At 41.8% G+C, this 20,803-nt stretch overlaps 1 protein-coding gene across 4 annotated transcripts in view; it reads right to left on the bottom strand.

Moving 5' to 3' along the window:
• Positions 1-20,803, bottom strand: part of hectd1 (HECT domain containing 1) — a 182,225-nt gene that overhangs the window by 115,402 nt on the left and 46,020 nt on the right. For all 4 annotated transcript variants that reach the window (XM_078562871.1, XM_078562873.1, XM_078562872.1 and 1 more), the window contains exons 3-8: positions 9,558-9,792; positions 7,157-7,384; positions 5,181-5,465; positions 3,121-3,391; positions 2,954-3,030; positions 2,647-2,745 (exon numbers count right to left, since the gene is read on the bottom strand). In XM_078562871.1, coding sequence (XP_078418997.1) covers positions 2,647-2,745; positions 2,954-3,030; positions 3,121-3,391; positions 5,181-5,465; positions 7,157-7,384; positions 9,558-9,792 — 1,195 coding nt within the window. The remainder of the gene's footprint in view (positions 1-2,646; positions 2,746-2,953; positions 3,031-3,120; positions 3,392-5,180; positions 5,466-7,156; positions 7,385-9,557; positions 9,793-20,803) is intronic.

Below are 20,803 nucleotides of genomic sequence, written 5' to 3'. Positions count from 1 at the left end.
TTGCAGAATCACAGAGTTGTTATAACACGGAAGGAGGCAATTTGATCTGTCATGTCCGCGCTGGCTCTCCAAATGAGCTATGCACCTAGTGCCATTAGAGAATGCAGAAGATTCACTAGAATGGTTCCTGGGATGAGGTACTTCAATTATAACGGTTGATTGGAGAAATTGGGATTGATTTCCTCCGAGAAGAGACGGTTGAGAGGAGGTTTGATAGAGGTATTCAAAATCATGATTGGTCAGAACAGAGTAGATAGGAAAACCTGTTCTCACTGGGAGGATCAAGAACAAGAGAGCACAGATTTAAGATAATTGGCAAAAGCAGCACTGGAAACATGAGGAAAATTTTTTTTCACACAACGAAGATCTGGAATGCGCTACCTGATAACGGGGTGGAGGCAGGTTCAATCAGGGAATTGGATTGTTATCTGAAAAGGATGAAGGTGCAGCGTTATGGGAAGGCGGGGAGTGGCACTAGGTGCATAGCTCATTCGGAGACCCAGCGCGAACATGACAGATCAAATTGCCTCCTTCCGTGTTATAACAATTCTGTGATTCTGCAAAATGTAACATCTCTATTCAAGAAAGGTGGAAGAGAGGAGACAGAAAATTATAAGCCAGTTAATCTAACATCTGACATTGGGAAAATGCTGAAATCAATTATTAAGGATGTTAGTAGCAGGGCATTTAGAAAATCATAATACAATCAAGAGTATTTCAGTCAATGCTTTCATGAAAGGTAAACCGTGCTCAACAAATTTATTAGAGTTCTTTGAGGATGTAACGAGCAGAGTGGACAAAGGGGAACCAGTAGATGCAGTGTATTTGGATTTCCAAAGGCATTCGATAAGGTGCCGCATAAAAGTTTACTGCAAAAAAAATAAGAGCTCATGTTGTTGAAAGTAATATACCAACATGGATAGAACATCGGTTAACCAACAGGAACAGAGTTGGGATAAGTGGGTCATTCTCACGTTCCTAACTGTAAGTAGTGGAGTGCCACAGGGATCAACTATTTAAAATCTACATTAATGACTTAGATGAAGGGACTGGGTGCAATGTATCCAAATTTGCAAACAATATAAAGATAGATGGGACAGTTGTGAGGAGGACACAGTCTGCAAAGAGATATAGCTAGGTTAAGTGAGTGGAAAAAAATTGGCAAATGAAATATAATGTGGGAAAGCTCGAGGTTGTATTCGTTGCTAAGAAGAATAAAAAAGCAGAATGTTATTATTAAAAAGGAGAGACTGCTGAATGCTGTGTACTGCAGAGCTACCTGGGTGTCCTTGTACATGAATCATAAAAAGTTAGCACGCAGGTACAGAAAGTGATTAGGAAGGTAAATGGAATGTTGTCATTTATTGCAAGGAGGGAGTATAAAAATAGGGAAGCCTTGCTAAAACTGTACAGGGCATTGGTGAGACCATACCTAAGGTAGTGTACAGTTCTGGTCTCCTTATTTAGCGAGAGATATACTTGCATTGGAGACAGCTCAAAGAAGGTTCACTAGGATGAAGGAGCTTGGCTTATGAGGAAAGGTTGCACAGGTTGGGCTTATACTCATGAGTTTAGAAGAATGAGGTGATCTTATAGAAAGTAAAGATTCTGAGGGGGCTTGATAGGGTAGATGCTGAGAGGATGTTTCCCCTTGTGGGGAAGTCTAGAAATAGTGGATACAGTTTCAAAATAAATGGTCTCCCATCTAAGAATATGATAAGTAGGAATTTCTTCTCTTAGTGAGTCATTAATCATTGGAATTGACTAGTTGAGAGAGCAGTGAACGATGAATGATTGAATATATTCAAAAATGAGTTCAATAGATTTTGATCTACAAGGGAGTCAAGGGTTACAGGACAGGCAGGACAGTGCAGTTAAGGCCACAATCTGATCAGGCATGATGTTACTGAATGGCGGAGCAGGCTCAAACAGGCCAAATGGTCTATTCCTGCTCCTATTTATATGTTCTTTCTTGCATTCACACTGCTGATTATCACATAAACGTCAATCATCTCACCACAGGCACAAACATGTTACCTCTGCCATCATGCAACAGGTGCAGGATTTTAACCAACTCATTTAAATATCCCAGCTTGGAGAGTAAGTGCCAAAGACCAGGCTGACTCACTGTCAAAAGCTTTAGTTAGCTTTATGAACAGCATTTATAGATCCTGATGTTACTCTCTGCACTTATCTCGTAGCTGTCTTGCTACAAACACCATATTGGCTATCCCAGAGTTAGGCCTAACCCATACTGTAATTCCAGGAGGACATTATTTATGAGGCTGTATATTAGATGGTTTGATAGCAGTCTTGTGAGGATCGAGAAACGGTACCAGCCACCCTGTAGTAATTCATTTAAGCGGTCATTCAGCATGCGTGCGATCAGCACAGAAAGGGCTTTATGTAACGCACAGTATTGTTTCAAGCAAGTCTATGTACAGCAATCAGCTGCAATGTTGGTTGTTTTCTAAGTTGTCCCCCAACCCAACTGTCATTCCACCCAAGGGCAGCTGACCCAACAAATCAAGCAATGTTCCTTGGACTGCACGCAATGGCTCAGTATCACACTGCCCTTTATCAAGCAAGCTAACAAGAAGCTTTTTTTCTACAATAGTTAACTCCAGGAAAAGAATCAATTCATACCTTTGCAACCTGTGGCCTTCCAAAACAAGCTGCATAGTGCAAAGATGAGGACCTTTGACCCCTGTTAACATCAGCACCCCTCTCACAAAGAAATTCCACCTGAAAAGATAAGCCATTCAGATGTCAGGTGCTTATTTGTTCTCCTGCTCAAGTTTTAATAAGAAATATCTAATTTAGTACCTCACTAAAAGCATTTATGACAAATTACCTTTACTGTTTTCAAGTTAAATATTGGTGTGAACAGAAAAATAATTATGAGAACAAAGCAGACTTTAAGGCACGTTCTAAACTTGCTAAATTTTCTTACCATTTCTTGAGTTCCAAAAGCTGAGGCCCAATTCAAAAGAGTTTGGCCAACATCATCCATAAAATTTACTTCAAACGCTACACAGAAAGTCATAAACAGGAATTAGTTTGGGGGAAAAGCACATCTTACATTAATAAACAACATTTGTAGTTGTAACATTAACCTACCTCCAGTATCAATAGCATCTATCAATGCATCAGTGTCTTTACTACGGATGCAATCAATAAGCTGCCGATGAGAACGTTCCCCAGAACTATCCAACCTCCGTAGACCAGGGATTCTGCCCGTGGAGCCAGCACTGGACTTTGGCAACGCTTTACGTCCTTCAAAAAGTAATACCAGAAGTAGATCCACCAATCGCATAGTGTCAAGCACACATCTTTCATCACCTTGTAGTGCACTCTCTATTGAGTCAGGTAGTGCTGATCTTAATAAATCCTAGGAGAAAAGCATTTAGTAACACTACAGTGACAATCAAACAACAAATCTTAGGACAGGATGTAAAGAATTCCAACCTCATCAAGTGCGGCTTCCTACCGTGGTGCACAAATACTGATAAGCGCTTCATTTTAATTTGAGCTACAAAGAGAGATTTGATTTTAAATCTGTGATTTGATAAGTTCTAATGAAAATCATTGCTCTGAAACTTTAACTCTGTTTCTCTTTATAGATGCTGCCTAAGTATTTCCAGCATTTCAAAACGCAGCACTGAAATCCTGTGCTTGAATTCATATTTTGGGAAAGTAACAAATAAATCCAATTATAAACTGAATATTAATCATATCTATAGAAAAATCCGCTTAATCCAGAGATCCAAGCTCCCCCTATGAATATCATACTTGAAATTAATAGAAAAGATCGGTACTTAAAAGTTGACACGGCACCGGGGCTGTACGAGATGCATCCAAGGATATCGAAGGAGCAAGAGTAGAAATTGCAGGGGCACTGGCCATGGTTTTTCTGTCCTCCCTCGACTGAGGGGAGGTTCCAGAGGACTGGAGGATAGCAAACATTTCGCCCTTATTCAAAAAAGGTTGTAAGGATAAGCCCAATAATTACAGACCAGTCAATTTAACTTCAGCGGTGGGCAAGATTCAGAAACAATTATTCGGGATAGAATTAGCAGTCACATGGAAAAATGCGGGTTGATAAGCAAGAGCCAGCATGGATTTTTAAAGGGGAAATCATGTTTAACTAACTTGCCAGAAAAGGTTGCTGAGGGTAATGCTGATCATGGACTTTCAAAAGGCATTTGATACAGAACCCCACAACAAACTTGGAGAAAAGTTATTGCTCATGGAATAAAAAGAACAGTAGCAACGTGGATACAAAATTGGCTGAAAAATAGGGAGCAGAGAGTGCTGGTCAATGGATATTTTTCGGGCTGGAGGAAGGTTTGTAGTGGAGTTCCCCAGGGGTAGGTATTGGGACCCTTGCTTTCCGGATATATACTATTGATCTAGATCTTGGTGTGCAGGGGACAATTTCAATGTTTGCAGATCATGCAAAGCTTGGGAGTGTTGTAAACTGCGAGGAGGACAGTGTACAGCTTCAAAATGACAGATAAGTTGGTGGAGTGGGCAGATGGGTGGCAGATGAAGTTCAATGCAGAGAAGTTGGGACTGTTTTCCTTGGAGAGGAGAAAGCTAAGGGGAGATTTGATAGAGATGTTCAAAATCATGAGGGGGCTGGACAGAGTAGATAGGGAGAAGCTGTTCCCACTGGTAAAAGGATCAAGAACGAGAGGGCACAGATTTAAAGTGATTTCCAAAAGAAGCAAACGTGATGAGAAAAAACTTTTTCATACAAGTGGTTCGGGACTGGAATGCACTGCCTGGAGTGTGGTGGAAGCAGGTTCAATCGAGGCATTCAAGAGGGCATTAGATGATTACTTGAATAGAACCAATGTGGAAGGGTACAAGAAAAAAGCAGGGCAATGGCACTAAGACATAATGCTCCTTTGGAGAGCTGGAGCCCAACGGCCTCCTTCCATGCCGTTAAAATTCTGTGATTTTGTGATCAGGAATTATGAAGTAGTTTATTTTAATCAATAAAATTTTAGCAACACTTGAAACATGCCCATTAGATGCACAGTAGCAACAAACTTAATGATTTTGTGCGCATTTTTTCAGAGCAGTAATAGATAAATGTCTAGCACCTTTCTATAGTTTATTGCTACAAAATCATGCCTGAGTAGAGAATTTAAAAAAGAGAGTTGAATCCTTACGTGTGTCACAACAGGAGAACCTCTGCAGAGTGTGGAAAGCAGACTAACAATTGTTGATACTTGGTTACTCAGTTTAGTATCGGCTGCATTGGGAGTTGCTCCTGTGGAAGTACGGCCTGGTTTGCAAGCAGAGGAGGACCCTCCTGCCACTAAACCTCCTGCTGCTGCCATGCGAGAAAGCAGCTCTTCTGTCAACCCATGTTTTGCTAATGGAGCAGGATCAACTCCACGACGAGTGAACCTGTCTGCTAAAGAAGCAAAACAACGCAAAGCTCCATCTGACACCTGAAAGAAAGAAAAGGCCAATCTACTATTTGGACCATATCTTGCAACTCAGAAGTGAAACTGAAGATTAGTAGTCAAAAGAAGAAGTGTACAATTAAAGTTTCTCTCTGCCCTGAAATATCTTAAAATTTATTTAAAGCTAACTAAAATCTTAAAGATGAATATATTTGATAGGGCAAAGTAATGTTATAAGACTATATCCGTCACACTATAAAGTCAAAACATTTGAATTTCAACTGCTGCCCCATCAGAAATTATGCCCTTTCTGGCTAGAAAGAGCCTGGTATAGATGTGCCTCATTGTTTCCCCTTTGTAAAAATACCTACTCCTATGGTAAATATAACAAGTCACTCCTTCATTATGTTAAGCAGCGTCTCTTCATAATTTCCAATCTGGGAATGCCAATCAACAAAACAGAGTACAAGCATAATTTATACACTAGCATTTTGGGACAATATATCTGAAAGCAGCAAGAAAGCACATATCCCTATACTGCCTAACTCCCAGTCAGTGCAGCACAACATCTATGCATCTGCTGCATTATTTGATGCAAATTGTGTCTCAATGCCAAGATTCAGCATTGCTCCTTTACTTCCAAGGCAAGAGTCTGCTATTAGATGGCGTTAATTCAAATTTTGTGATGAATGCACAGAACTTTAATGTTAACAGCATGACCATAAATTTAAAGGAGCCCTGATTCAGCCTCTCAATTGTATTCATTTACTTTCACTCACTGGAGGACAAAGAGGAGTACTAGCTCCACAACTGAAGCAGAGCACAACACAATTAATTAATTAGGGATACAGAAGTTGCAGTGAACAGGATAAAAATGGGAGACAAATAATATTAACTCCAGAAATGATCAAATCATCAACCAGAAACTAATCTTTTCCACCTTGATTATCCTCTAACAGTGTTTTACCTGAAAAGAAAATCTCCCCTTATCTCTTGGCAGAAAAAGTGATCTTTGTAATATCTTAAGTTTACTGGCATCAATAAAAAAAATGACAGACACTTGAGAGATTACTTTTTTTCTCTTCAGCAGATCAACACAATCCACCTTCTTTCCAAATATTCTCTGCATTCTGCCTTTAAAAACTCAAATTTGGCAAGAAAATGTGTAATGAAATTATTTCCCACCCCATCTTAATTTATTCTACACTTCACAGAAAATAGGTCAGAGCCAATAGTGCTCTTCAGACAACTTCTAGGAGGCATCTGACTGTAGCAACAGACCATCCAATACTGATTGTAGTCCACAGAGTGAAATAGTAACAATATTTTAATGCTGCTCCAGTGAAATGCAATCTTCAAAATGTAAATACAGATGAATGTGATTTGAACAGCACAAGTACCTTCCAGGAATCTGCCAATACTGATCATTAGACATGCACATTAGTCTTTCTCACCTACAGTGTCAATGTGGTCCAGTAATGGGCCTCAATATCTCTAGGTTAATAAGAAATTAAAAACTAGGGAACAAAGTCCAATAACTCTTGCTGGAAATTGCACAGACAAACTCGAGGTAAAAACAGACCTCAGTTGGTGACGCCCCACAGTCAAATAGAAGCAATTTGAAGAAGAGATGAGGGGGCTGGGTGGAAGAATATGAAAAACTGTAGTGCTGTTAAAAAGTATCTATATAAAAAGTGGCACCAAAACACTGAAGGTTGCATTCTTGCTCTACTTACTTGGGGATCTTCGTGTTTCAATAAACTAGACAAAGACTCTACACAAGTCTCAAGTGATGAATCTTGAGGCTCCATTTTTCCACAAAGCCTGGAAACCACAGCCATTGCAGAATGTAAAGTGTCCTTATGTACAAGGTGACCACTATCTCGGATAAAGGTTAGCACACAATTTAAGCCTCCTGCTTCAAACACTGCTCCTGATTCTCGAGTACAGATGAGTTCAAGTACCTATAAAATCAGATCACATTCAATGTCAATTGCATGGATTATGCAACTTAATATAAAAAAAGTGAAAAGGTCAATGGTAAAAACAATTTTTTCACAATAGTAATTCAAAACACATCTTAATTTTTTAATGCTCTTGTCGTTTGAAGAAAAAGTATTAACACAAAGAAATTAAGGGATATGTATCTTTTAACAAGAGACAAAGCTTGTGTAGTAGTTGGATGAGGAATTCAGCAATGTTGTGAACAGAAATTATGTTGCTCATGTTGTTTAACACATCTCTCTTTCAATTTATAAATAAATGTTGGAACTTAAGTGACAAGGAGAAAACATTAGAAATGTATAGATCAATCAACATCTGAAACCAAAATTCAGATCCCCAGTTGAAGTACACTGACCAATGCTGAGGTCATATTCAAAATACAAACTTGCATTTCTTTCAAATATTGATTGATCTGATGTGAGCAATGAACATTTTCTGAACTATTAAATGTCAAAAAGAACAATCACTTCAGCCTTAAATTCTAGAACAGTAAACTACTTGTAGCCGTCATTGCCAATATATTGCTTTTAAAATCACAAACATAATTTTCCTTGAAGTAACATCAGAGTTGTGATGAGGTCAGGTGTGCAAGGCTATCCAAAGATCAGAAAGTCTCTTAATTGATTGCCTGAAGATACCATTTTGTTCAAGCCATTATTGCAATGTTAGTTCACTAGGTTTCAAACAGTGAACCACTAAAAAGTGCCCAGAATACAGCAATATCAAACCAATGAGACTGAGCAACAGTGCAAACGTACTATTCAAACTAGGCTTAAAGAAAACATGTAAAAGAAATCATGTATACTCTTATATTACAAACATTTTCAAGGAGCCTGTACAAAATAATGTAAGATTGAATTTGTTGAGACTATCATCCACATTATGACACTGGAGGCACAGTAACTAATTGCAATCTGGGTATCAGTGCTAATGAACAAGGCCAGGAGTTAAAATTATCTTCCCAACCCACCATTTGTAGCAAAATATGTTTCCCCTTCTTTACATGTGTCTTTCAAGAAAGCGTGAAAAGAGAGAAAAGACTCGTCAATGCTGCTTTCCATATAACTTCTGTGAAATACTAATTTCTCCTCATCAGGAGGGTTAAGGACCAGTTTCTGCTGCAAAATTTTAGTCTACAAAAATGTTTGGTGAGCTTGGCCACTGTCTAGAAGTATGTATTATTTGGCAGTCATATTTTATCAAAATTAATTGTGTGACCCTACTATAAGCAAGAATCTGCCAAAGAATTACCATTTTAAATCGGGGAAATTTCAGTCAGAATAATTCAAATCAGTTTGTGCACATACTAAATCTCATTTTACTCCTTATTCCACTAAATAAAATCATGCATTGTAAGTGCAAGTTTCTAAAGTGCTTCCAAATTTGGCCCCATCAATGACATAACTAAAACCAAATGGTTGTCATGACCCAATCAGAATAAAAAATCTGCAATAAACATAAAAGACAGTCATTACAATTCCATAGCAAAGCTGAAGTAATTTGAAACATTTAAACTTTCAAACTCAATCTGCAATTTCAATTAAAAGTTCTAGGCCTAGAGACAAATTTAATTGGCCAGCAAGCCTAGTTGTAGGAATCACCTGCTATGAGCTGCACAATTCCAATTGTTAAGGTCATCAGTATGAAGGATGGTTGTGCTGGAGAATGGAACTCTTCCAACATTAGCATCAAGCAGTTTCAGGTCAGTTATGGCAAGGTCAGATACAGAGTATAAATGCCTATTGCACCAGTATAAAATTGTTGCAATTCCCAAAGAGCCAGCCCATGGCCTCTCAGATTGCCAATTCGTATAAATTTAAGAGGCAGCTTTGTGACATGGCCAGTAGAAAACTAGATCGAGCTGCCCAAACTGATCTCACATTGGACCTTGATGGTCATTAGGCAGAGGAGACGGGCACCCATCTGTGTGGAATCTGACTCCAGGTTCTCAGAATCACAGTGCAGAAGAGGCCCTTCGGCCCATCGAGTCCGCACCGACACGTGAGAAACACTGGAAGTGAGAAGTCAGTTCCCACCATTTTTTAAAAACTTGTCTGTAAGCAATACCACAGAGATCAACTAGTTGAAAGTTTCTTTTTTAAATTGAATCAATTAGACAAAGGTGGTCATTACCTTCACACACTGTTCAGCCAGGTCTCTGCTGGTCCTATTATTGAGCTCAACTACAACCAACCGGTTACAAAGTGCCTTTATGGCTCCATCCACTCCAACAATCCTTCGTGTACATTCAGCAGATACGTCCAGGTAATATGTTATGGCACGTGCTGTCACTTCCAATACATTGTCAGGAGCACTTTCATCCAGAAAAATTTTGCATAGAGCTGGTAGAAAAGTACGTGGAGGGCATCTACAAAAGCAAAACACTTTTGAAAAGAATTGCATCTACAGACAAGCAATGTCACCAAATACAGTCATTTAATTTTTCACTGATCCGTTGAAGGGAAAGTTCAGCCTCAGCATATATCACAAATCAACAACTAAATACTGCATCACTCTTATAAGCTACTTCAAACATCTCCTGCTCTTCAAATAAAAGTTGTCAGTAGGCTGTTAGAGCTCAACAATAACCTCCTATACAAAGCAAGGCTTTATTAAGCATTTTTGACATCATTGAGAATGATAATCTATTTCAACTTGCAACGTAACCAAAAAACACAAACATAAAACAAATTTCAACTGAAGCATCAACTTTCCATCCTGGGGTCCTTTTAATTTATGAAAGGATTTAACAAGATAAAATATTTTCTTTTAAGGAAAGGAAACTATCCACAGAAAACAAAATGGTGCCATGTACTGGGAACTACGTCCAATAGCACAACCACTCTTTCATTTATGATGCCTGTGGAATAAAGCATCAAATGTAAGCTCAAATACAAAGCAAAATACTGCGGATGCTGGAAACAGGAAATAAAAACAAAAATTGCTAGAAATACTCAGGTCTGGCAGCATCTGTGGAGAGAAACAGGGTTAATGTTTTAGGTTGATGACCGGTGAAACAGGAGGTAGTTGAGACACTTGACTGGTTTAAAATTGATAAAAACGAGGTTTTGATAGGCTGTTTGTACAAACAAGTCGATAAGTCACCAGGACTGGATGAGATGCATGTGAGGATGCTAAGGGAAACAAGCGCTGAAATTGCGGAGGCACTAGCCCTCATTTTCCAATCCTCCTCAGATTCAGGGATGCTGAAGGGTAAAAGGATAAACCTAGCAACTACAGTTCATTCAATTTAACCAAGACTTGTACAATCTTTTTGCATGGAGAGCCACATTTGCATTTTTTTCCCATCAGGCAATGGGCTGGCGAACAGATTTCAGAAATATACATGAATTTCAAAAAAAGTTGGGTATGAAGGAAACAGCTTGCTGAGCAAAAATGAAGCAATGTCCAAGTAATAAATTGAAGTTTTTTTTAAAAAAAGAGTAATTAATAAAATGTCCATCAGACTGTGAGCGCAGGTGAGGGCGAATGTAAGTGAGTGAGAGAGAGAGAGAGAGAGAGAGAGACTCAGAATCCTGAGCCGGGCACACCCTCACACACACCCATCATGGGCGCACACACACTCCCTCCCTCCTCTCCCTGCAGGCCTGCCGCATTCCATTCATCCCCGCAGGCCTGCCGCACATTCAATTCCCCGGGCCCCAGCCATGGCCCCAACACACATTCACTTACCCGGTCCCGGCAACCCTCAGCATGCTCACCACCACCGATGTTCGCTGCTTTTCCAATCAGAGACCGTTCCTCTCCTTCATTTGCTGCTGATACTGAGCCCATCAGCAGCAAATGCAGGAAAAGAATGGCCTGTCACTGGAGGGGCAGCCCCTTGTAAAATCTTAAATTTTACTTACCTGTCTTACTGGCATTTTGATCAGCAGCTCCGGGGGCCACAAAGGGCTCTCGTGGGCCACAATGTGGCCTGTGGGTCACTGATTGGACAAGCCTATCAAGTCTCCTCAGGACCTTAAATGTTTCAATAAGATCAAATCTTCTCCCGCCGCAGGAGAGGTGCCAGAGGACTAGGGGAAAGCGAATGTGGTATCATTATTCAAGAGGGGTAGTAGGGATAAACCAGGTAATTACAGGCCAGTGAGTCTAACATCGGTGGTAGAGAAACTATTGGAAAAAATTCTGAGGGACAGGGTTAATCTCCACTTGCAGAGGCAGGGATTAATCAGGGATAGTCAGCATGGCTTTGTCAAGGGCAGATCATGTCTGACAAATAAGACTGAATTTTTTGGGAAGATGAGTAGATATGTAGATGAGGGTAGTGCAGTTGATGTAGTCTGCATGGACTTCATGGCTTTTGACAAGGTCCCGCATGGGAGAATGGTGAAAGTGGTAAGAGCCCAGGGCAATTTTGCAAATTGGATCCAAAATTGCCTTAGTGGCAGGAGGCAGAGGGTGATGGTCGAAGGTTGTTTTTGCGATTGGAAGCCTGTGACGAGTGGCGTACCGCAGGGATTGGTGCTGGGACCCTTGCTGCTTGTAGTGTACATTAATGATTTAGACATGAATATAGGAGGGATGATCAGTAAGTTCGCAAATGACATGAAAATTGGTGGTGTTGTGAATAGTGAGGAGGAAAGCCTTAGATTACTGGACAGATGGGCTGGTAAGACGGGCAGAACAGTGGCAAATGGATTTTAATACTGAGAAGTGTGAAGCGATGCATTTTGGGAGAACTAACACAGCAAGGGAATACACAATGAATGTTAGGACCCTAGGAAGTACAGAGGATCAGAGGGATCATGTCCATAGGTCCCTGAAGGCAGCAGCACAGGTAGATAAAGTGGTTAAGAAGGCATATGGGATACCTGCCTTTATTAGCCGAGGCATAGAATATAAGAGCAGGGAGGTTATGTTGGAGCTGTATAAAACACTAGTTAGGCCACAGCTGGAGTACAGTGTGCAGTTCTGGTTGCCACACTATAGGAAAGATGTGATTGCACTGGAGAAGGTGCAGAGGAGATTCACCAGGATGTTGCCTGGGCTGGGGCATTTAAGCTATGAAGACAGACAGGATAGGCTAGGGTTGTTTTCCTTAGAGCAGAGAAGGCTGAGGGGGGACCTAGTAGAGGTATACAAAATTATGACGGGCACAGGTAGGGTAGATAGGAAGAAACTTTTCCCCTTAGCGGAGGTGTCAATTACCAGGGGGCATAGATTTAAGGTAAGGTAAGGTAACGTTAGAGGGGATTTGAAGAAAGATTTTTTCACCCAGAGGGTGGTTAGAATCTGGAATACACTGTCTGAGGGGGTGGTAGAGGCAGGAACCCTTACAACATTTAAGAAGTATTTAGATGAGCAATTGAAACACCATAGCATACAAGGCTATGGGCCAAGTGCTGGGAAATGGGATTAGAACCGATAAGTACTTAATGGCCAGCACGTACAGGATGGGCCGAAAGGCCTGTTTCTGTGCTATATAACTCTATGAGCTCTTGTTCCTTTAAATTCCAATGGGTATAAGCTCAGCCTGATCAACCTTTCTCCATAAAGTAAGCCCTTCATCTCAGGAATGAGTCAAGTGAGCCTTCTCCGAGCTGCTTCTAATGGAATTATATCCTTTTTCAAATATGGAGACCAACGATGGAAACTTAGAACCACATCAACCAACTACAATAGATTTAGTAATCCAATAGGTAAAACATAAGAACATAAGAAATGGGAGGAGTAGGCCACTCAGCCCTTCAAAGCCACTCCACCATTCAATGAGATCATGAGCTGATCTACTTCAACACCATTTTTTTAACACCATTTTCCTGCACTATCCCCAAATCCCTTCATGTTTTTAATATGTAGAAATCCATTGACCTCAGTCCTGAACATATGCAACAACTGAGCATCCACAACCACCTGGGGTAGAGAATTCCAAAGATTCACCAGCCTCTGAGTGAAGAAATTCCTCCTCATCTCAGTCCTAAATAGCCTGCCCCTTATTCTGAGACTGTCCCCTGGTTCTAGACACCCCATCCAGGGGTAACATCCTTCCTGCATCTACCCTGTCAAGCCCCTGTAACAATTTTGTATGTTTAAAAGAGATCATCTCTCATTCTTCTAAACTCCAGGGAATAAAGGCCCAGTCTACTTAAACTTACCTTATAAAACAAGCCCTCCATCCCAGGAATTAATTTAGTGAACCTTCATTGAACTCCCTTTATGGCAAGTATATCTTTCCTTATGTAAGGAGACCAAAACTGGACAATACTCCAGGTGCAGTCTCACCAAGGCTCTATATAGTTGCAGTAAGACATCTTCACTCCTAGACTCAAGCCCTCTTGTAATAAAAGGCCACATACCATTTGCCTTCTTAGCTGCTTGCTGTACCTGCATGTTAGCTTTCAGTGACTCGTGAACAAGGACATCCAAGTCCCTTTAAAGTTCAACACTTTCGATCCTCTCACCATTTAAGAAATACTCTGCCTTTCTGTTCTTCCTACCAAAGTGGATGACCTGACATTTCTCTGTCTTGTATTCCATCTGCCAAAATTTTGCCCACTTGCTTAGCCTCTCCAAATCCCCTTGAAGCATCTTTGCATTCTCTTCACACTCACACCTTCACCTATTTTTGTGTCATCTACAAACTTGGAAGTACTACATTTAATCCCCACGTCCAAATCATTGAGAGAGATTATGAATAGCTGGGGCCCAAGCACTGATCCTTGTGGTACCATACTCATCACAGCCTGCCAACCTGAAAATGGGCCATTTATTCCTAATAAAACCAAAAAATGCTGGAAAAACTCAGCGGGTCTGGTAGCATCTGTGGAGACAGAAACAGGGTTAACGTTTCAAATCCATATGACTCCTCTCCAGAGCTCATTATTCCTACTGTTTGTGTGCTGTGTGCTAACCAGTCTCAATCCATGCCAGTTCCCCCAATTTCATGTGCTCTAACTTTGTTTGCAAACCTCTTGTATGGGATCTTATCACAAAGCTTTCTGAAAATCTAAACATATCACATCCAGGCTTCCCCCCGATCTATTCTGCTAGTTACATCCTCAAAAAACTCCAACACGTTTGTTAAACATGTCTTCCCTTTCAGAAATCCATGTTGACTCTGCCCAATCCTATTATTTTCTAAGTGTCCTGTTATCACATCCTTCATTATAGATTCTAGCATTTTCCCTACTACTAATGTCAGACTAACAGGTCTGTAGTTCCCTGTTTTCATTCTCCCTCCTTTCTTAAATAGTGGGGTTACAGTTGCCACCATCTAATATGCAGGAGCCATTCTAGAATCTATAGAATTTTGAAAGATGACCACCAATCTCTGCAGCCACCTCTTTTAACATTCTGGGGTGTGGATCATTGGGTCCAGGAGATTTATCTACCTTAAGTCCCATTAATTTCTCTTGTACGTTTTTTTACTAATTAATATCTTGCAGTTCCTCATTTACACCAGTCCCTTGATTCTCCATTATTTCTGGAAAGTTTTTAGTAGTTTCCTCCATGAAGACAGACATTTGTTTGTTTAATTTCTCTGCCATTTCCTTATTCCCCATTATAAATTCTCCTGACTGACTTCGCTTGTAATGGACCCACATTTGCTTTTGCTAATCTTTTCCTTTTTACATACCTATAGAAGCTTTTACAATCCATTTTTATGTTTCTTGCTAGTTTACTTTCATATTCCATTTTCCCTCTCTTAATCTTTATCTTGATCCTCCTTTGCAGAATTCTAAAACACTGCCAATTTTCAGGCTTACCTTTTTTGGCCTCTTCCTTTGATCTAATGCAATCCTTGATTTATTTTGTTAGCCACGGTTGGAACTTACCTTGCTGGGTTTTTGTGCATTAAAGAAATGTGTTTTTGTTGTAAACTATTGTTACGAACAGGACGACGGGTTAATTTAAACAGCACTAATTTCTCCTCTCACAGAAAAGGTGTTTTTCATTTGATTTCTCTTTTATAAGTGGTGGCATATTTCCTGAACCCTTCGATTTTGGTGCGATACAATTTCTATCAATAACCCCACAGCAAACTCATGATAAGAGGGACTCAAAAGGGTTAGTTTATTTTCACACATTCAGAATGGGGGTGGGTAGCAACATAGCCCTTGTGCATTCTTAGAATGAAAGAGGGATAGAGAAGAGATAGATTTACAGGGCATAAACCACAGAGAAAAGAATTAATGTTTCACATGGGCCCAGAGTCCAGAATCAAAGTCCAATGAGGTATTCCTTCACAGAGGTTGACAGCTTGAAAACCGATGCTGTATAATTCACTTCTCCAGTGGAGTTGGCTTCACCTGATGAGATTGGCATGCAGAGATTAATCAGTCTTGTAGGCGACGGCACAGAAGTTCCAGTTTAAACAGTGTAGATGGGGCCAGGCATTCAAACCTCTGTGCTGCTGCTAGGTAGATGGTGAAATGTCAGGCTGAGCTTTGCAGCTCCACAAGGCAATATTACTGGTTCCACAAGCTAGGTCCACGTCGCCTGACTCCCATCTCTCTACACTGTCTTTGACAAGGGATTTGTACTGGGTCCCTGAGACAATTAGCTGTCTCACCCATTAAAGGATTGAAATGAAGGTTGCAGGGCTCATTGTCCGAGCAGACAAATAGACTCCGTTTGGCCAGCCTTGCTTATGAAATGCAGATGGTCTTTGTATAGATCTCTTGGAATTTGGTCTCTGCAGCCCACAATGTGTCATTAGTGTCTCTTTAGAGATAACGAGGCATATGTTTCTTCGAAACTGCCAGATGCTCCTTTTGTTCAGGGTTACGGTTACCATTTTAAAAGGTCTTTGCCCAGTTTTTCAAAATTTTAAAAGTAACCATGAGGATATCTATGTATTTTACAAAAATATAAAGGGTGAGGACTTAGTCCCCTCGCACTATGTTAGTCATTGCAAACCAAACAGGTTCATAGTAGTTCAAGTCACTTAATCACTGACCAGCCAGCTTGGTGCATAAATGGAAGGGGTAAACCAGTTCCAGTGCAGCTACAACACTGTCATCTACCTGGCAATGTGGAAAATTGTGCAGGTATGTCCTGTACGCAAAATACTGGACAAATCTAACCAGGGCCAATTACCGCCCCATCAGTCTACTCTCAATTATCAGTAAAGTGATGGAAGGGGTCATGAATAGTGTTATCAAGCAGCACTTGCTTAGCAATTACCTGCTCACTGATGCTCAGTTTGGGTTCCAGCAGGGTCACTCAGCTCCTGACCTCATTACAACCTTGGTTCAAACTTGGACAAAAGAGCTGAACTCCAGAGGTGAAGTGAGAGTGACCAGCCTTGACAATAAGGCAGCATTTGACCAAGTGTGGCATAAAGGAGCCCTAGCAAAACTGGAGTCAATGGGAATCAGGGGAAAACTGTCTGCTGGTTGGAGTCATACTTGGCACAAAGAAAGATGGCTGTGATTGTTGGTGTTCCGGGACATCACTGCAGGAGTTCCTCAGGATAGCATCCTGAGTCCAATCTTTGACCCAAACTTTGTTGGGGACAAAGGATAAAAGGGATAAAAAAAAAAGAGGGGTGGGGATGGGGAAAAAAGAGAGATTTTTAAAAAAGGATAGAACAATGAATAAAAATGAAAATAGGTAAATAAAAAATAAAAATTTTAAAAAGGGGTGAAGCTGGAGGAGAGAGTTCATGGTCCAAAGTTGCTAAACTCAATATTTAGTCCAGAAGGTTCTAAAGCACCTAATCAGAAGATGAGGTGCTGTTCCTTCAGTTTGCGTTGGGCTTCACTGGAACATTGTAGCAGGCCAAGGACGGACGTGTGGGCATGAGAACAGGATGAGAACAGGTGTGTTGAAATGGCAAGGAACAGCAAGGTCTGGGTTATGCTTGCGGACAGGCCGAAGGTGTTCAGCAAAGCAGTCACCCAGTCTGCATTGGTCTCCCCAATGTAGAGGAAACTGCATTGGGAGCAGTGAATGCAGTAGACCAAATTGAACAAGGTGCAAGTTAAGAGCTGCTTCACCTGAAAGGAGAGTTTGGGCCCTTGGACAGTGAGGAAGGAGGTGGTAAAGGGGCAGGTGTTGCACCTTCTGCAATTGTAGGGGTTTTTCTCCTTTTTTTTTAAATCCTTTTTTTATCCTGGCAAGTGGAGAGTATTCCAACACACTTATGACTTGTGGCTTATAAATGGTGGACAGTCTTTGGGGAGTCCAGAGGCAAGTTACTCGTCGCAGAATTGCCAGCCTCTGACCTGCTCTTATAGCCACAATAGTTTATATGGCTAGTCCAGTTCAGTTTCTGGTCACTAGTAACCTCCAGGATGTTGATAGTGGGGGATTCAGTGATGGTAACTGCACTGAATGTCATGGGGAGATGGTTGGGTTCTCTCTTGCTGGAGTTGGTCATTGCCTGGCACTTGTGTGGCATGAATGTTACTTGCCACTTATCAGCCCAAGCCTGAATGCTGTCCAGATCTTGCTGCATATGGACATGGACAGTTTCAGTATGAGGAGTCACAAATGGTGAACGTGCAATCAGCAACAAACATCCCCACTTCTGACTTTAGGATGGTGGAAAGGTCATTGGTGAAGCAGCTGAAAATGGTTAGGCGTAGGACACTACCCTGAGGAACTCCTGCAGTGATGTCCTGGGACTGAGATGATTGATCTCCAACAATCATTACCATCTTCATTTGTGCTAGCTATGATGCCAACCAGTGGAGTGGTTCCCATTGACTCCAGTTTTCCTAGGGCTCATTGATGCAACACCCAGTCAAATGCAGCCTTGATGTCAAGCGCAGTCACTCTCACCTCACCTCTGGAGTTCAGCTCTTTGGTCCATGTTTGGACGAAGGCTGCAATGAGGTCAGGAGCTTAATGGGCCCTGGCGGACCCAAACTGAGCGTCAGTGAGCAGGTTGTTTCTGAATGCTTGGTAGCACTGTCGCTGACTCCCTTCCATCACTTTGCCAATGATCAAAAGTAGACTGATGGGGCTGTAATTGGCCGGGCTGGATTCGTCTTGCTCTTTGTGCACAGGCCATAGATGGGCAGTTTTCCACATTGATGAGTAGATGCCAGCATTGTAGCTATACTGGAACTGGTTGGCCAAAGATGTCACTAGTTTTGGAGCACAAATCCATAGTACTATTGCTGGAATGTTGTCAGGGCCCATAGCCTCTGCAGTATCCAGTACCTTCAGCCATTTCTTGACACCACGTGGAGCGAATCAAATTGGCTGAAGACTGACATCCGTGATGCTGGGGACCTCAGGGAGAGGCCGAGATGGATCATTCACTTAGTACTTCTGGCTGAAGATGGTTGCAAGTGCTTCAGCCTTGTCTTTTGGACTGATGTGCTGAGCTCCCCCATCATTCAGAATGGAGATATTTGTGGAGCCTCCTCCTCCAGTGAGTTGTTGAATTGTCCACCACCGTTCACAACTGGATGTGGCATGGATTTGATCCATTGGTTGTGGGATCACTTAGCCCTGTAAATTGCATGCTGCTTGGCATTCAAGTAGTCCCATGTTGTAGCTTCACCAGGTTAACACCTCAATTTAAGGTATGCCTGGTGCTGCTCCTAACATGCCCTCGTGCACTCTTCATTAAGCCAGGGTTGAACCCCCGGCTTGATGGTAATGGCAGACTGGGGGATGTGCCGGGCCTTGAGGTTATAGATCGTGGTGGTTTACAATTCTGCTGCTGCTGATGGCTTACCGTGCCTGATGGATGCCCAGTTTTGAGTTGCTAGATCTGTTCAAAATCTATCCCATGTAACATGATGGAGGGTATCCTCAATGTGAAGGCAGGGCTTCATCTGCACAAGGACTGGTGGTGGTCATTCCCATCAATACTGTCATGGACAGATGATTCTTTGACAGGTAAATTGGTGAGGACAAGGTCGAGTAGGTTTTTCCCCTCTTGTTGGTTCCCTCATCATCTGCCACAGACCCAGTCTCGCAGCTATGTCCTTTGGAACTCGTAAAGCAACGTTGCTACTGAGCTACTGTTTGTGATAAGACACTGAAGTCCCCCACCCAGAGTACATTCTGTGCCCTCGATGCTTCCTCCAAGTGGTGTTCAACATGGAGGAGTACTGAATCATCAGCTGAAGAGGGATGGTGGGTGGTAACCAGCTGGAGGTTTCCTTGCCCATGTTGACCTGATGCCGTGAGGTTTCATAGGGTCTAGAATCAATGTTGAGAACTTCCAGAGCAACTCCCTCTTGACTGAATGACACTGTGCCACCAAATCTGATGTGTATGTCCTGTCCCACCAACAGGGCAGACCTAAGGATGGTGATGATGGTGTCTGGTACATCATCATACTCACAGAATCATACCTTACAGACAATGTCAGGCTTTGCCTGACTAGTCTGTGGGACAGCTCTCCCAATTTTGGCACGAGCCCCCAGATGTTATTGAGGACGACTTTGCATGGTCATCAGGGCTGGGTTTGCCATTGTCGTTTCCGGTGCCTAGGTCAATGCCGGGTGGTGCAGCCGGTTTCAATCCTTTTTGCAGACTTTTTAGTGGTTTGATACAACTGAGTGGCTTGCTAGGCCATTTCAGAAGGCACTTAAAGAGTTGACCACGTTGCTATGGGTCTGGAGTCACATGTAGGCCAGATCCACCAGGTGGATTTTTACAACAATCGACAGTGATTTCATAGTCACAATTACCGAGGCTAGCTTTTTAATTCCAGATTTATTAACTGACAAGCTGAATGAGTGGGCAAATGCATGGCAGGTGCAGTATAATGTGGATAAATGTGAGATTATCCACTTTGGTAGCAAAAACAGGAAGGCAGATTATCTGAATGGCTATAAATTGAGAGGGGGGAATGTGCAACGAGACCTGGGTGCCCTCGTATGCCAGTCGCTTAAAGTAAGCATGCAGGTGCAGCAGGTGGTAACGAAGGCAAATGGTATGTTGGCCTTCACAGCCAGAGGATTCAAGTACAGGAGCAGGGATGTTTTGCTGCAATTATACAGGACCTTGGTGAGACCACACATGGAATATTGTGCACAGTTTTGGTCTCTTTATCTGAAGAAGGATGCTCTTGCTATGGAAGGAGTGCAGCGAAGGTTTACTAGACTGATTCCTGCGATGGCGGGACTGACATGAGGAGAGATTGAGTCGGTTAGGATTATATTCGCCGGAGTTCAGAAGAGTGAAGGGAGATCTCATAGAAACCTATAAAATTCTAACAGGACTACACAGGGTGGATGCAGTAAGGATGTTCCTGATGGTGGGGGAGTCCAGAACCAGGGGTCACAGTCTGAGGATAAAGGGGGGACCATTCAGGACTGAAATGAGGAGAAATTTCTTCACCCAGAGAGTGGTGAGCCTGTGGAATTCGCTACCACAGAAAGTAGTTGAAGCCAAAACATTGTATGTTTTCAAGAAGGAGTTAGATATAGCTCTTGGGGCAAAAG

This window comes from Cetorhinus maximus, chromosome 18 (assembly GCF_964194155.1).
Source record: "Cetorhinus maximus chromosome 18, sCetMax3.hap1.1, whole genome shotgun sequence".
In the NCBI taxonomy this organism is placed as follows: domain Eukaryota; kingdom Metazoa; phylum Chordata; class Chondrichthyes; order Lamniformes; family Cetorhinidae; genus Cetorhinus; species Cetorhinus maximus.
The sequence above is the reverse complement of the archived record's forward strand: the minus strand, read 5'-3'. Positions and strand labels throughout refer to the sequence as shown.